Below are 14,235 nucleotides of genomic sequence, written 5' to 3'. Positions count from 1 at the left end.
AAAAATAGATTAAAGGTAGAGTGAGAGTCGTTTACCAAATTGTGGGTTTCACGCCTATTTTGGTAAAGTTGTCTCGTTGATGTCACAAGAGTATAAAATAGCATAAGTGTATTCGTGTTAGCCTTAGGAAAGGCACATAAATTTCATCAAAAGTATAGCTAGGAAGCATGCATGGTAGAGTACAAATGTTTTAAACAACAAATAAGAGACAAAGTTCCTAAAACTATAGACTAGGGCAAAAGCATGGCAATTTTCCTAATTCCCTATAGTTATGGCTCTGATACCAATCTGTCACACCCCAACCGATGGCGGAAACATCGGGATGAGACGAAGTGTGTAGATTGCTCAAAACGTCATAACACTATGTGACAATAATTAATTTAAATTCAAATTTCATTTCAAAACTAAATGTCATACATAATTAAAAAAGGAAATAACAACTTTGTTTCATAACATAACATAACAAACAAAATGATAGATTAATCTAGGTGTGTATCTAGTCCACCCTAAACTTGTTTCATGAATCATCCATACTTCAATAATCAACCTGCAACATGTATTAAAATAGAGTTTCAATGCAAAAGCAAAGAGCGAGTATACAAGTTTGTTTACATAGCATAATAGAATAAAAACTCATATCCAACATGAACATAACAAAATAGTTTCAACATGCTAGTTTACGTAGTCCAAGTGATAGCCCAAGTTTCCCAATGCGTTTAAAGTACCTAACCCAAAGTTTAACTGGAGGTTGATATGTCTCCTCCTAACAATACCCCAAAGACTAACGGGGAGGTGCATTACTCCTATAGCGCTACTATTGTTAAGGCAGAACTACACACAAGAATTAAACGTTCACATTGCACAAAAAGTCTCAAGATTCACAAGTTTCATGTTTCATGTTTGAATGGATAGAGTAAGTTTCAAATAAGTTTCAAGTGTCGTGTGCGTTTAATATAGAATACATGTTGCACCCAAAGTGTTAAAAGTAGAAATGGGTTCGAGTATACTCACGGTTTACAAGTGGTGACTTGAAGTTCCGAGAGCAAGTTTGTAGATGAGTTAGTTTGGAGCACCTTGTCCTTCTACACAAGGAAACGTAGGTGTGTGAGTTTGGCGTATACGGAAGATTGTAGATTCGGAGTTTTTAAAATATAAAGAAAGTAACATAGGTGAAAATAATCATCTTGTACACATAACTCTTGTTCTTGACACTATTGAAACTCAAAAGAGTTGGTATGATTTCATGGATTCTAAGATCCATTAGAGTCGTAACAAGGGCATGGTCATAGATGATGTAACGTCCACTTAACAAATAACTATTAAGTCATCATCAAGTCTTAGTTACTTAGATGTATACGTATAGAATAACTTAGATATTATATAGTTGTACGAGTCTTAAGATTCAAGCATGAGGTAGGAGATTAATGTCTCCATTTAGGTACCTCTTTGTGTCATAGAATACATACATGAGGTAGGAAGAACAAGCTTCCATTTAGGCACCTCTATTGTTCACCACTACACTTGTTGTTATAAACAACAAGGAGGGTCATGAACATACAAGTATCAAAGTATTAACAACAACTAATCTATAGTAAAACATCAAGTAATGAGTGGATTCTTATGAAGGATAGCCCAAGCTAATCCAACCATCACACATTCAACAAGTTTCACACTTGAACATTACTTGTGGGTAAAACCCTAATTAAAACAGAAGGTTTATGAGGTTTTAATCTCTGATTTAGATGTCTCAACCATGTTTTTAAGCTTAACCAACCATAAGAGGGGTTGTAAGCATTAGGACATTGGTTTGAGATGTGTTTCACACAAGTTAGATGAAGTTTGCATAAGTTTGAAACAAAACAGAAAGTTTTAGTCCATTTTAGGGCAAATCCAAGCCTGATTCTTCCAAGGAAAAACCAAGGATTCAAACCCAAGGAAATAACAAAGCAATAGGAAGAAGAACCAAGTGATTTGGTTGAGAAATGAGCAAGTTACACTCACTTTAGTAAAGCTTCACGAATCTGTCCAAAACTCAGATTCTCAGCTGATTAGAGAGCAATTTAGTGAAGATTTAGGAGTTGTGAAAGTGTAAAGAGGGTTGGAGAAGGTGGGTATTTATAATGAATGAGTTAGAAGGTGATTGGAGGTGATTAGAGGTGGATTAAAGGTGATTGGGTGAGGTTGGAGAGTTGGATTTCGTGCAAAATTTGAAAGAAAACACAATCTGCCGAAAACAGGGGCTCGCGTAGCGCGAGCATCAAGCCCCATACCCGTCGCGCTACGCGACGTGGTCCAATTTTCTGGATTAAGTTTGAAAAATGACAATTTGGCCCCTGTAGTTCATAGTTTAGGGTTTTTAAGAGTTTTAGGGGATGTTCTTGTCATATAAGCATTGTTTAAGGGCAAGACAAGTATGTTTATCATAAACCAAGTATAATTGAGTGCATGAATGTCGAAATTAAGTATCGTTCTCGTTCAAAACACGTTCAATGCATAAGTTTAGTTTAATTACAAGTTTCGCACATAGTTTCCAAGAATCACGATTAAACATAGACTGATTCACCAAATCGAACATACGAGTATACATAGAATACGTTTAACATAGATGTAACAAAATATAAGCTTCATTAATGATCCAAGTCTCGATTTGATAAAGATTACAAGGAAAGAACCGATTACAAGAATACAAAGTTTCCAAAAATAGAATTACGAATCAAACTTTCTATAAATGGAAAGTACAAAATAGTCGGGCGTTACATGAAGGACTCGAACACAACTGCGTTGAACTTGCTCGCGAACAAAGTGAATATCCAATTCAATGTGCTTAGTGCGTTGATGTTAACAGGATTGCCAGATAGGTAGATCGCACTCACATTGTCACAGTAAACAAGAGTTGCTCGCGAAAGAGGGCGATGTAGTTCCAGAAGAAGATTCCGTAGCCAACAAATCTTGGCCACAACCTTGGCGACTCCCCGGTATTCAGCTTCTGCGCTGGACCGAGAAATCGTAGACTGGCGTTTTGAGGACCAAGAAATGAGGTTATCTCCCAGGTAGACACAGTAACCTGACGTCGAGCGACGAGTGTCGGGGCATCCAGCCTAGTCGACATCAGTGTAAGCGAGCAATGACAAAGTAGACGCTGGACTTAGATAAATACCGTAGTCGGAGGTGCCCTGTAAGTACCTGATAATACGTTTAAGAGCGTTCCAATGTTCGACAGTCGGAGAGTGCATATGCATACAAATATGCTGAACCGAAAAAGTGATGTCAGGTCTAGTGAAAGTTAGATATTGTAAGGCGCCTGCCAAACTACGGTAGGTGGTCGGGTCATCATACAACGGACCAGAAGAGTTACTTAACTTTGAATTAGTATCAACTAGGGTGGACACGGGTTTGCACGAGTCCATGGCAGCCCGGTGAATGATATCCTTAGCATATGATTGCTGAGATAAGAACATCTCATCACCTGTGCGTGTAACCGAAATACCTAGAAAATAAGTCAAGGGGCCCAAATCTTTCATTGCAAATTCGCCCGCGAGATTACACATTAGCCGTTTGCACAAATCATCAGAAGAAGTTGTTAGAATAATATCATCAACATAAATTAATAAGTATGCTGTATGGGAGCCATGTCGGTATATGAACAGAGAATTATCAGATTTGCTCTCCGTGAACCCCTGTAACAGTATGAAATCTGTAAAGCGCTGGTACCATGCCCGTGGTGCCTGTTTTAAACCATACAGGGATTTCTTGAGACGACAAACGTAGTCGGGGTAATTGCGATGTCTGAACCCCATGGGTTGATACATATAACAGTTTCGTCCAAATTGCCATGAATAAATGCATTAGTCACATCTAACTGATGTATAGGCCATAACTGAGAGAGAGCTAGGGATAAAATAAGGCGAATAGTAGCCGGTTTAACAACCTGGCTGAAGGTTTCACCACAATCTATACCGACCTGTTGACCCCTACCATCACATACCAAACGAGCTTTGTAACGCTCAAGACTCCCATCAGATCTAAACTTGTGCTTAAAAAGCCACATACTACGAATGATGTGCATATCCGGCTGACGTGGCACCAACTCCCAGGTCTCATTTTTAATAAGTGCACTAAACTCATTGTGCATTGCATTGAACCATTCGAGTGTGGACAAGGCCGCTTGTGGAGTCTTGGGTAGCGGTACAAGGGTAGTGGAGTTTAAGTTAAAAAGTTGTTTTGGTTTGGTTATATCGTCCATGGCGCGAGTGCGCATGGTACGTATCGGTTGTTGTGTCGGTGGTGGTGGTGGTGATGAGGTGGGTGGGTGGGAGTGAGGAGATTTGGGGCAGAGTAGGGAGAGGGGTGATGGGGTTGTTTTGGGCCGAAAAAGGAGTGGAGGTTTGGGTGTTGGAGGGATGAGACGAGGATGGAGATGCTGTGGTGGGGAGGGTTTGGCCAGCGGGTGGAGATGAGAGTTGGTGTGGGCCGGGGATGGGGTTGTTTTGGGCCGAATGAGGAGTAGAGAGTTGATGTGGGCTGGATGTAGGGGACGTTGGGCTAGGTGTGATTGGTTGAGCCGTGTGTGACGGAGTGGAATGACCGACGTGGTTCCATAGGAGTGGGTGTAGGGAGGGACTAAGGAAGTCATATGTGTTGGGGGTGATGGTGGATTGAGACTTGAAAGGAAAGATGGTTTCTTCGAAGTGAACGTGACGAGATAGAAAGATTTTATGGGTGTGTAGATCGAGACACTTGTACCCACGATGGTTGGGAGGATATCCAACAAATACGCATGGCTGGGAGCGGTTAGCAAGTTTGTGTATGGTGGTAGAGGGTAGAAGTGGATAACACAAACAACCAAACACGCGAAGGTGTTCATAGGTGGGGTTGCAATTGTAAAGTAGAGTGGTGGGTGAGTAAAACTAATGATTCTTGTTAGGGATAATATTAAGCAAGTAGGTGGCGACTTCAAGAGCATGGTGCCAAAAGTTGGTGGGAAGGGAAGATTGGGCAAGGAGGGTACGGATCATGTTATTAATTGTCCGAATTTTTCTTTCTACTTTGCCATTTTGGGAAGATGTGTAAGGGCACGAGAAGCGGAAAAGCATGCCATTTTGATGACAAAAAAATTTGAAAAGTGTTGTTTGCGTATTCCTTTCCATTGTCACATTGAAACTGTTTGATTTTTCTTTCAAATTGTGTATATATATAATTGTAAAACTGAGAAAAAATTGCAAACACTTGAGACTTTTGGCAAATGGGATATGTCCACAGAAAATCAGTACGATCGTCAAGAAACAATAGATAATAATGATGCCCGCCGGTACTAAGAACCGGCGAGGTCCATAAATCACTATGAATAATATCAAAGGGTAAAAATGTCTTATTGCCAGAATCATGAAACGGAAGTTTTACACTTTTGCCAAAAACACACGATTGACACAGTGTCTTATTTGGTTTATCATAATTAATAAATGACAACAGTTTTAACGAATGCAATAAAGAGTTGTCCAGGTGCCCAATGCGTTGATGCCAACGATCTTGAGATATAGCAGCAAAGGTGAAGGTTGATGAAGTGGCTGAAGAAATGGGTGGAAACAGCGGATAAAGATCGCCCGAGCTATTGCATCGTAGGATAGGGGCCTTGGTCTTGAGGTCCTTCACAAGAAAACCAAATGGATCAAATTCAATAAAAATCAAGTTATTGGTGGTAAGTTTACGAACAGAGATAAGATTTTTAATTAGGTGCGGAGAGTAAAGGATATTGTTAAGTTTCAGGGGAGGGTAGGGTGGTGGCAGCGTACGATTACCTTGTCCAACAACAGGAATGGTTATGCCGTTACCAACGATTATATGGTTGTTAGTGCAAGTATTAAAAGTAGACGGAGAGAAGATTTGCAAGCAGTGTCCAAGCATCATAAGCGGCTTGACCGGGCGCGAGAATGGTGTGCAGGAGGTCTGTGGAGATGGTGCCATAGATCCATTGGAGGACTATGGCATCCAAACGAATCCAAAGTGCATCGGCTTCAGAGATAGCTGCATCTGGTTTGCCGGTGTCGGTTTTACCAGCATCAGTTTTGTCACCAGAAGAGGAGGCTGTGGGGGAGGACTTTGGCTCAAGGTGATCGTAAACCTGGTAAGCCCGACAGTGATTCTGAAATAAAGCAGACCAGCTAGTGTAGTGTGTTGTTTCAAGTTCGAGGGTTAAGGGGATGAGGTGTTTGATGTTGCCGACCGTTAGAGCAGGGTGAAGTTTAGAGTCCATGGGTGATTAAAAGTTTAATGTAGGAGACAGAGGAAGGATTAGAAGGATTGGCAGAGGGGCGACGATTTAGGGTTTTGGGTTATTGAAAGATGAATGTCGGAGACAGAGGAAGGATATGCAGAGGGGCGGTAATTAGGGTTTTTAGGATCAGAAGGAGGCAGATACCATGTAGAAAGGTAATTCACAGCATGTCCTCCTTCATTAGCATTGAACAACATATATAGGTACAAGACAATCTCGAAAATATGGACTCAGATCCTGAACAAATCCGTGCTAAACATATATAAACAAGTATCCCTAAATATGTGGAAAATTGATACAAAGTATCTTCTATTACTAACATTACAAACCACTCTCTACTTGTGTTAAAGTGCATTAAATGAGTTATGTGTTAACATGTTAACTCAATGTTAAGAGATTGAATTAATTATTATTTTCTTTTTTAAACAAAAACCCAATGTTAAAGTGCATTAAATGACTTATGTGTTAACATGTTAAACCATTTTCTTAGAGTGGGACAAAGTGAAATGAGGAAAAAAAGTTTATGTGTCACTTAGGTGGAGTTAAGTTAGGTTAAAGTATACCCAAAGGCCTTAAGTCTAACAAGAGTCAACAAGTCAACGCAATATATTCGAATTTAATTGTGTTGAGTTAACTTTTAATATTTAAACTAAAAAGTTAATACTAGAAACTAGCGGAGTTCCCTTTCGCACAATGCGGCAGGAATGTTATATAAGTTACAAATCTGAAGTTGCTAGTCAAAACATTTTTAATATTATATTTTTTGTAACATTTTTTTAAATTATAAATTTTGTTATATTTTTTGTAACTTTTTTTTGTTATTTTACATGAATAAACTAAGCTACTATAAAACCTATTCAAGCACTTTTGAAAAAGTCATAAGCCAATGAACACTTTTAACAAAAAAAAAACACCCGGTATATTAGATTAACGTGAGACAATTCTGACAAGTCGGTCTAGGGGTTAGTCACTTGGTTTCTTTCCATGAGGTCCCAAGTTCAACTTCCACTAACATCACTCTGAAGGACATTGGTGGTGTCAATGAAGTTTAGAACTAGGTCTCTTTGGATGTCGCCGGAACTGGTGACTTGGTGGCTCAGGTATGCATCCAACTCTGACCGTTATGGAGAAGGGGATGCATTTGCTCGATTGAGGGCATCCCAGGATGATTATCCTGTGATTTAGTTGGTCGTTCAAAGAAAAAGATTAAAAGTGTAAATTCCTCATTCCAGCTTCCTTCAAACCGATAAAACCGAACCAGACCATAAGGTCGGTCACACCAAAGCCCTGATCGGCCAACCAAATCGGTTGTGTTGACCATTGACCTCTAACCTCGACGGTCAACGCGTTTGATGCTCAAAAAAATACAAACTCAAAACACCTTGATGGATTTTGACAACAAAGTTTCAAAGAATAGAATTCAAATGTTATGAATAGAAAAAATATTGTCAACATGATTAAGAAACAAATAAATCTGATTTCATCATATCCTCGTGTATATATATACTAACCTCACTTTTATTCTTATAATCTTTATATCATATAGTCGTATATACTTACGAAAGTATAACGATCCGCACCTATATCCACGTCAGAAAAGACCCATTTTCTCTCTTTAAAGTCACCAACTTCTTTAAGTTCTCTTCGGCTTTCTGTTTCTGCCCAAAAGTTCTTGCAGTTTGGTGAATGATAAAACGATGTAACACGAAGAAAATTAACGAATGGTGAACAATTTTTTTCATAATGAACTTGCTTGGCTTCTTATTAACGGCTTTTGGCACACAAGGAGCTTTTCGTCATTGTTACTCTCGATTTCAACAACTCGCGCTTCCCATTTTAATCCCGCTGTGATGGCTCTTGCTGATTGAATGAGCGAAGTTGTGTCGCGCAGTATCACCCAACCCTGTTTTTAGTTTCCATAATAATGATAAGCAATATGGAAAACTGGTGTGAAATTAAAACTAAAAGACTAGTATTAGAAAAAGTATTTCACAAACTATACAATCGGAGATAAAGACTATCATTAAATTTGTCAGAAATCTAATTTTAACTCGTCTATTCGTCAAAAACTAAACTTTAACGTCTAAATTCGTCAAAAAGCTAAACAAAAACGTCTTAAATTTGTCAAAAGTCGAACTTTAACAACATTTGTCAAAATTTGAAACTTAACGTCTCAATTTGCCAAGAAAGACTAAAATCTTTTGATGAGAGGGAAATTTACTCATTCTAACTTAATGATGTTCAAAAACACACAGCTAAGCACACCTTAAATTCACACATAGATAAAACACGTAAATCTTGTATCCTTGCATCAACTAGCTACTTCATCTATAATATTTTGTTTAGATGAATGGTATGTCGAGAAACATACCTCTGGACGGAGTAGGCGGTCGATTTCATAAAAAAGATCAAGCGTGCTACAACGAGACTGCTTTACGGTTTCGAGGGATAAAAGTCCATCAGCATGCACCATATCATATGTTCTAGGGTAAGTTGGAAACGCCTCACACCTAACAACATTAGCAACCAATAAAAATACGTACGTAATCATTATTAGTACAAACAATTTAATTGTAGGTAAAAGCAATATAAAAAGTAGCATACCAATCATGCAATACGCCGAGAAATCCCCTATCCAGGATAAGTGGTAGGTGGTTGACACCGCTAGTGGGGACCACATTCATCACCCAAACAGATTTTCTGGCATCTAATAATGCAGAATTAAATCCACCGAAATGTGCATTCATGTCTAACACATTTCTGACCATATTATAAGGTGGAATAGGGTCCTCGTCACCAGGTCTCTTTGGGTGATCTGAAAATATTAGCGGGGAGAGTAGAGACCAATAATCTCTAACTGCCGACTTCCAGTTAATATTATCTTCTGCAAAATCATCCGCTAGCACACCTGATATGAAAACAATTATTAATTTATTATTAGAGCATACCAGGCGTATATTTTATTAATAAATTTAGCAACCGGTTGCATTTTGTTACTGATTGTACCAACCAATGACATGTCATTTTTCACTTAATTCTAAAAACTGGCATCATATTACTTATTTGCAGCGGCGGATCCAGGATTTATTTTCTAATTGGTGAACCGTAAGTTTGCCGATAATTTTAATATAAACTTTCAAATAGAATAGAAGATTACCATGAAGCGCAAGTTCCTTGGAGCTCAAGGTAGCTCTAGAAGGCCAGGTGGCCCGTTCCTCAATGGGAATCCATCTCCGGCTACGGGTCCCACCTATGCATGCCTCAAGTGGATGGTAATATGGAGATTCAACATCATGGCCCGCTTTGCAAATTACATGTTTCCTATAGTAGTTACAGACAAGATTATTAAGATAACTCACAAATCACCAGCCCATCATACCACTTTTAATAAATTATAAATATACCTAGAAGCATAACAGTCTTTGTTGCTGGGTTTTTTCCACACAACGGTTTTATCTTGTTGTGATAATAAATCCCAACACAAATCTTTAGCAATATTCCGAACAAAATCCCATCTTTTTAAATTCTCTTTATCACGAACAGAATCTGGTATGTTTGCAAACGCTGAGGTCCAAACAAAGTATCCACCTGGCCTCAAAACTCGGTCAACCTCTATCAAATATATTCCATCTGTAACAAAATTTAATTCAAATTTAATCTTCATGATGTAAGACGCAAAAAAAAAAAAAAAAAAAAAGATACCTTTCTTATCCCATTGAACACCATCCCACGCAGTGTGTATCATGTCAAACGAAAGTGATGGAAACGGCAATTGTTTTGAAGCAAAAGAACCCACAATTGCAGGGAGACCACGTTCAAGTGTTATTTGAACTTGACTATCCGAAGACTCGTAATGTGCAATACACATTGTTAAAATTTGCTTTGGAAATAAATGTGCTCCTAAACTACCATAACCACAGCCTATATCTAATACAGCTCTCACCTGAAAAAAAAATATAGAATAAAAAACCATAATAAAACTATGCAATTTCATCGTAAGGATGGTAGAAACTAGAAAGTACAGGTGGCAATTTCAACCCGTTTTATTAAAAATAGATTGATTTGCGTCCAATGGGTTAAATCCAAAGGATTAGCTAAAACGGTAACGGGTCAAGAAAAGGCTGCAAGCCGCCTAGAGTCTAATTCTAATTCATACAATCTCTTAAATAATTTTATCAAAGATTTTGCTTATTTTTGTACATTTGTACTAATTTATTATCTTAGGTATTCACAATTAGCACATTAGTTATTTATTAAAATCAAAGAAAGGGATGAAAAGTAAGTGTTTGTAGGTCAACCCAACCTAATTAGACCCATTAAAAAACCCGCAACCCAACTATCACATATAACTTACTCCAGCTTGTACAAGATAAGATTCGTTTCTTAAACCAATCATTTCGGCTATTTGATGTGAGTAGTCTTCGATATTATCATCTACCATTGAAGATGCAAAACTAAACGAAATTTGGTCTTCATCTAACATCATCATCCTGCACGAATTTAATAATAAGAAAGTAGTGTAAGATAACGAATGCGTTTATACAAACAAAACAAGTTTACTGACCTCTTCGTCAAGCTTCCGGATGAAAGTACCTCCTGCGCTGTAATTTTAACATTATCGATCCAAATTACATCCCTTCCTGTAGGCCACCGGTGAGGAACTTTATATTTAGGTGGAGCAAGAATTAAACAATTCTGTTTCGACATGGGCCCACATCGACGGTCAAACTCTTTCCCTTCAGTCAAACCCAACTCAAGATTTTCGGTAGTATTGAAACAAGGTACGAAATTTTCGAATTCTGGAGAACAAAACTCAGACTCCTTAACTTTATTAGCACCAAGTGACAACTCACCGATGTCCCATAAATCTGAAACAAGCTGTTCTTGCAGCCGTCTATACCCACGAATCATAGGACTTTTAGTACCCGTTGTGAGTGAAATTGTCCATAGAAGAGATACGGTAAGGCCAAGAATAACTATCAAAATCAAACTGAATTTAAGAATAAGTAAAGTCAACAAATGGCGATTTCTCGAACTTGAGGTGAATTGATCGGAGACCGCAAATCCATTTTCAACGGAGTCTTGTTTGGATGGTGTGTTTTCTGAAAGTAAGAGCTGGAAAGGGTTCCTTAACGATAAAGATACGGGATCAGAGGATGTTTTTGAAGTTTTATCGAAATCTTCTTTATCTGTTTTGATCTTCATTTGTGTGTCTTCCAAATAATCTTGAATGTTTCCTGACAGTCTTCCCCCACCCAAAACGCCTCGATGAAGTGGCCGGGCCATTTTCCTGCTATTAAACCGACAAAATCGTATCATTAAATCACTAAAACAAACTCAAATCCAATACGAAAAATAAGATATATAACAAATTATTCACATAATCACTCAACAAGATCCAATAATCCCAAAGAAATACCAGATCCTACACTACAAACAGATACACTTCACTTTTACAACAGAACAGAATTACACAACAAACTGTTTACCTCAATTAGTTGTTTTTGTAACCGTTTAAAACGAGCTCAATTTCGAAAGAAACAATAACAAACATAACATATTGCCAATGATCTCTAGATCAAGTGGTGGAAGACTTGCATTTCTCTTGAGAGATGCAAGTTCAACTCCCACTTGGTGGAGAGTGATGCATTGGTGGGCAATGAAAGGAGACCCAGGAAAACCTGGGTTGGATTCTTGAGCCAAACGGATTTTACCGGTAACTTCATCGTCGTGTCTACGGGCGGGTGGGTTACCGGGTTTTCCCCGGAATTGGCGGTGGACCCGGGTACTCTCGGAGTAATCTGTTTGGTCCGGTGGATGCCCTGAGAGTGCTAGGGATTGATTCTGTTGGCCGTTCAAAAGAAAGCAAACATAACATATAGTTCATATAAATCACTAAACCAGATCCAACAATCCGAAATAAACTCAAGATCCAACACTCTAAACAGATGCACTTCACTTAAACAACAACAATAACAATAATAATAATAATAATAGTTTACCTTACCTCAATGAGATGTGATGAATCCAACAAAATTCAGCTAACAAATGCTCAATTCCCCTTCATTTCTCCTCAATTATTCTCACTCAAGAAGAAGACACACAGTGAGAGTTATTAACTTTTGTAGAATGTAGATTTGATCCAGTCACTTGAACTCTATAATAAGATCACACACAGAGAGAGAAACAAGTATATTTTATAGACATTAAGACATACAGAATAGACTAGTAGATATAAGATGCGGGAAGGATTAATCTGAACGTAAAGGCAGTACTAATTAAGAGCCCTAGCTAGCAAGCTCCATCACCTCAAAACAATAAATGTATTGAATCGAATTAGTTACTATAGTAGAAAGAATATTATTGACTTTGGGATCGGATGAATCTATTAAATGAGATTTACCTCCAACCACCGCCACCGTCAAGGATCTGCCGCCGGAATTGCCGGTCAATTTATATACATTTATTTATTTATTTATATATAGAAACACAGGATTACATATATAGAGAGAGAGAGAGAATGTTCGATTTCACACTTTGCACACTGGCATGAAATTGTGAAGGCTCCGCTCCACCTTCACCAGATCAGATAAACCCTAGAATTTTTAAATATTATATTCATCAGGGTAAATTCCCCAACTTTGAACCCTTTCTTCATTTTTAGTTTTCCTATTTTCCCCAACTTTGAACCCTTTCTTCAATTTTATTTTTCCTATTTACTTTTTTTTAACCCCTCCTCTCACATACTTACAGGTGGGGCCTGCGTGGGACCGACAGTTTTACTCTCACAATGGGGGGTGTAATCAGGAAGGAGGGGGGGTGTGTATAGAATGGGCCTTTTTAAAACTTTAAACCTGTTTAGTCCTCACCCTCTTTGTCACATCGCCTCCACCTTCACGTCCCCTTTTCAAGTCCTCCCACTCCATATAATCTTAAAAGTGTAAATTTAACCGAATATTTTATATATATTAAGTTCGGTCCCACTTATTTGTTTTCTTTAAAAATTTTGATCCCGTCTATTTGAAAGTTTATGATCCGCTATTGTACATGATACATACAACTATTAAACCTTTGGTACATGGATATTAATTAACACGTTTATACACAAGTTATTTACAATTTTGATAGCTTTAATACTATTTTAGTGTGTACATGCTATATTATTTTAAAACACACACTACAATAAATATAAACATCTGAGGGGTATGGTCCTAAATCTGCGCCGACCAACCAGGTCGTGCGCGAGACCATACCCTTAACCCATCAATTTGGTGACTTTACTAACCTTGCGCCGACCAAACAAGTCTAACCTAGGTCGTGTGCAGGTCAAGGAAACCATAAGACTATATTTCACACTTGGCTTCTTGGATGAAAACTCTCACTTCCCAGACTTTGCGCCGGTTACTTGGGACTTCCCTGATGGTCGCGCGTAGGAATGAAGCGCAACTAATCTAAGGACAAGTACAAAGGGCACAAGTGGCAGAACAATGGACCAATAAGCGCCCATCAGGTGTATCTGATCGTGCTCCACGATTGTCAAATCGTACAGGAGACAAGAATGTACACAAGGACGCTTACGTGGCACCAATGAGCGTGCACCGACAACTGCACCACAATCTCCACTTAGCCGTTGGTGACTAGCAGACAACAAGGACAACGGTCAGGCCACGTGGATCCAATCAACATGCGCCAGCTCTCCTCTCGTCCAGAAGCACCAACGGTCGTGGCAGAGGAGACAAAACGGATACTCCTTATTGTAGACCTCAAGGCCCAAGGCCCATCAGCCCATCTACTTCCACACCACTTCGGCTATAAATAGAGACCTACCATTGCTCTCTTACTCTTAATTACATACTTAATCCTTAATACACATACTTATTCTCACGCCGAAGAGTGGTTAAGAGGAACCCCCCCCCCCCATTCCCCTCCTCTTAACGAGCTTAACGGGGTGTTAGTGTTTTGCA

At 38.7% G+C, this 14,235-nt stretch overlaps 2 protein-coding genes across 10 annotated transcripts; both read right to left on the bottom strand.

Moving 5' to 3' along the window:
- Positions 1–5,857: 5,857 nt before the first annotated feature.
- On the bottom strand, positions 5,858–6,250 carry LOC110914200. The gene has a single exon (XM_022159011.1). It carries the CDS (start codon positions 6,248–6,250, stop codon positions 5,858–5,860), a length of 393 nt encoding a protein of 130 aa, XP_022014703.1.
- A 1,425-nt stretch (positions 6,251–7,675) lies between these two features.
- On the bottom strand, positions 7,676–12,984 carry LOC110912472 (probable pectin methyltransferase QUA2). 9 transcript variants are annotated; one of them, XM_035983765.1, is made up of 11 exons: positions 12,675–12,984; positions 12,274–12,428; positions 11,986–12,115; positions 10,836–11,564; positions 10,626–10,761; positions 9,974–10,214; positions 9,676–9,901; positions 9,429–9,592; positions 8,876–9,179; positions 8,643–8,781; positions 7,676–8,174 (listed from the first exon to the last, which is right to left on the bottom strand). In XM_035983765.1, the coding sequence occupies exons 4-11, from the start codon at positions 11,555–11,557 to the stop codon at positions 8,010–8,012; spliced, it is 2,097 nt and encodes a 698-aa protein (XP_035839658.1). In that variant the 5' UTR covers positions 11,558–11,564; positions 11,986–12,115; positions 12,274–12,428; positions 12,675–12,984; the 3' UTR covers positions 7,676–8,009. The 9 variants fall into 9 exon arrangements, with proteins under 9 accessions (XP_035839658.1, XP_022012896.1, XP_035839655.1 ...); XM_022157204.2 differs by lacking the exon at positions 11,986–12,115 and adding an exon at positions 12,547–12,579 and having other exon boundaries at positions 12,279–12,428; positions 12,675–12,894; XM_035983762.1 differs by lacking the exon at positions 11,986–12,115 and having other exon boundaries at positions 10,836–11,561; positions 12,279–12,428; positions 12,675–12,915.
- Between the last annotated feature and the right edge of the window lie 1,251 nt (positions 12,985–14,235).

Source organism: Helianthus annuus, chromosome 15 (assembly GCF_002127325.2).
Source record: "Helianthus annuus cultivar XRQ/B chromosome 15, HanXRQr2.0-SUNRISE, whole genome shotgun sequence".
In the NCBI taxonomy this organism is placed as follows: domain Eukaryota; kingdom Viridiplantae; phylum Streptophyta; class Magnoliopsida; order Asterales; family Asteraceae; genus Helianthus; species Helianthus annuus.
Note: the sequence above shows the minus strand (reverse complement) of the source record. Positions and strands in the feature narration are given on the sequence as shown.

Excerpts from the sequence above, each read along its gene's own strand:
- LOC110914200 (XM_022159011.1), bottom strand. The coding sequence starts at position 6,250 with ATGGACTCTAAACTTCACCCTGCTCTAACGGTCGGCAACATCAAACAC.
- LOC110912472 (XM_035983765.1), bottom strand. The coding sequence starts at position 11,557 with ATGGCCCGGCCACTTCATCGAGGCGTTTTGGGTGGGGGAAGACTGTCA. Across the intron at positions 10,762-10,835 it reads TCCGGAAGCTTGACGAAGAG|GATGATGATGTTAGATGAAG; the intron begins GTCAGTAAACTT and ends AAATTCGTGCAG. Across the intron at positions 8,175-8,642 it reads ACCGCCTACTCCGTCCAGAG|GGTTGGGTGATACTGCGCGA; the intron begins GTATGTTTCTCG and ends AACTAAAAACAG.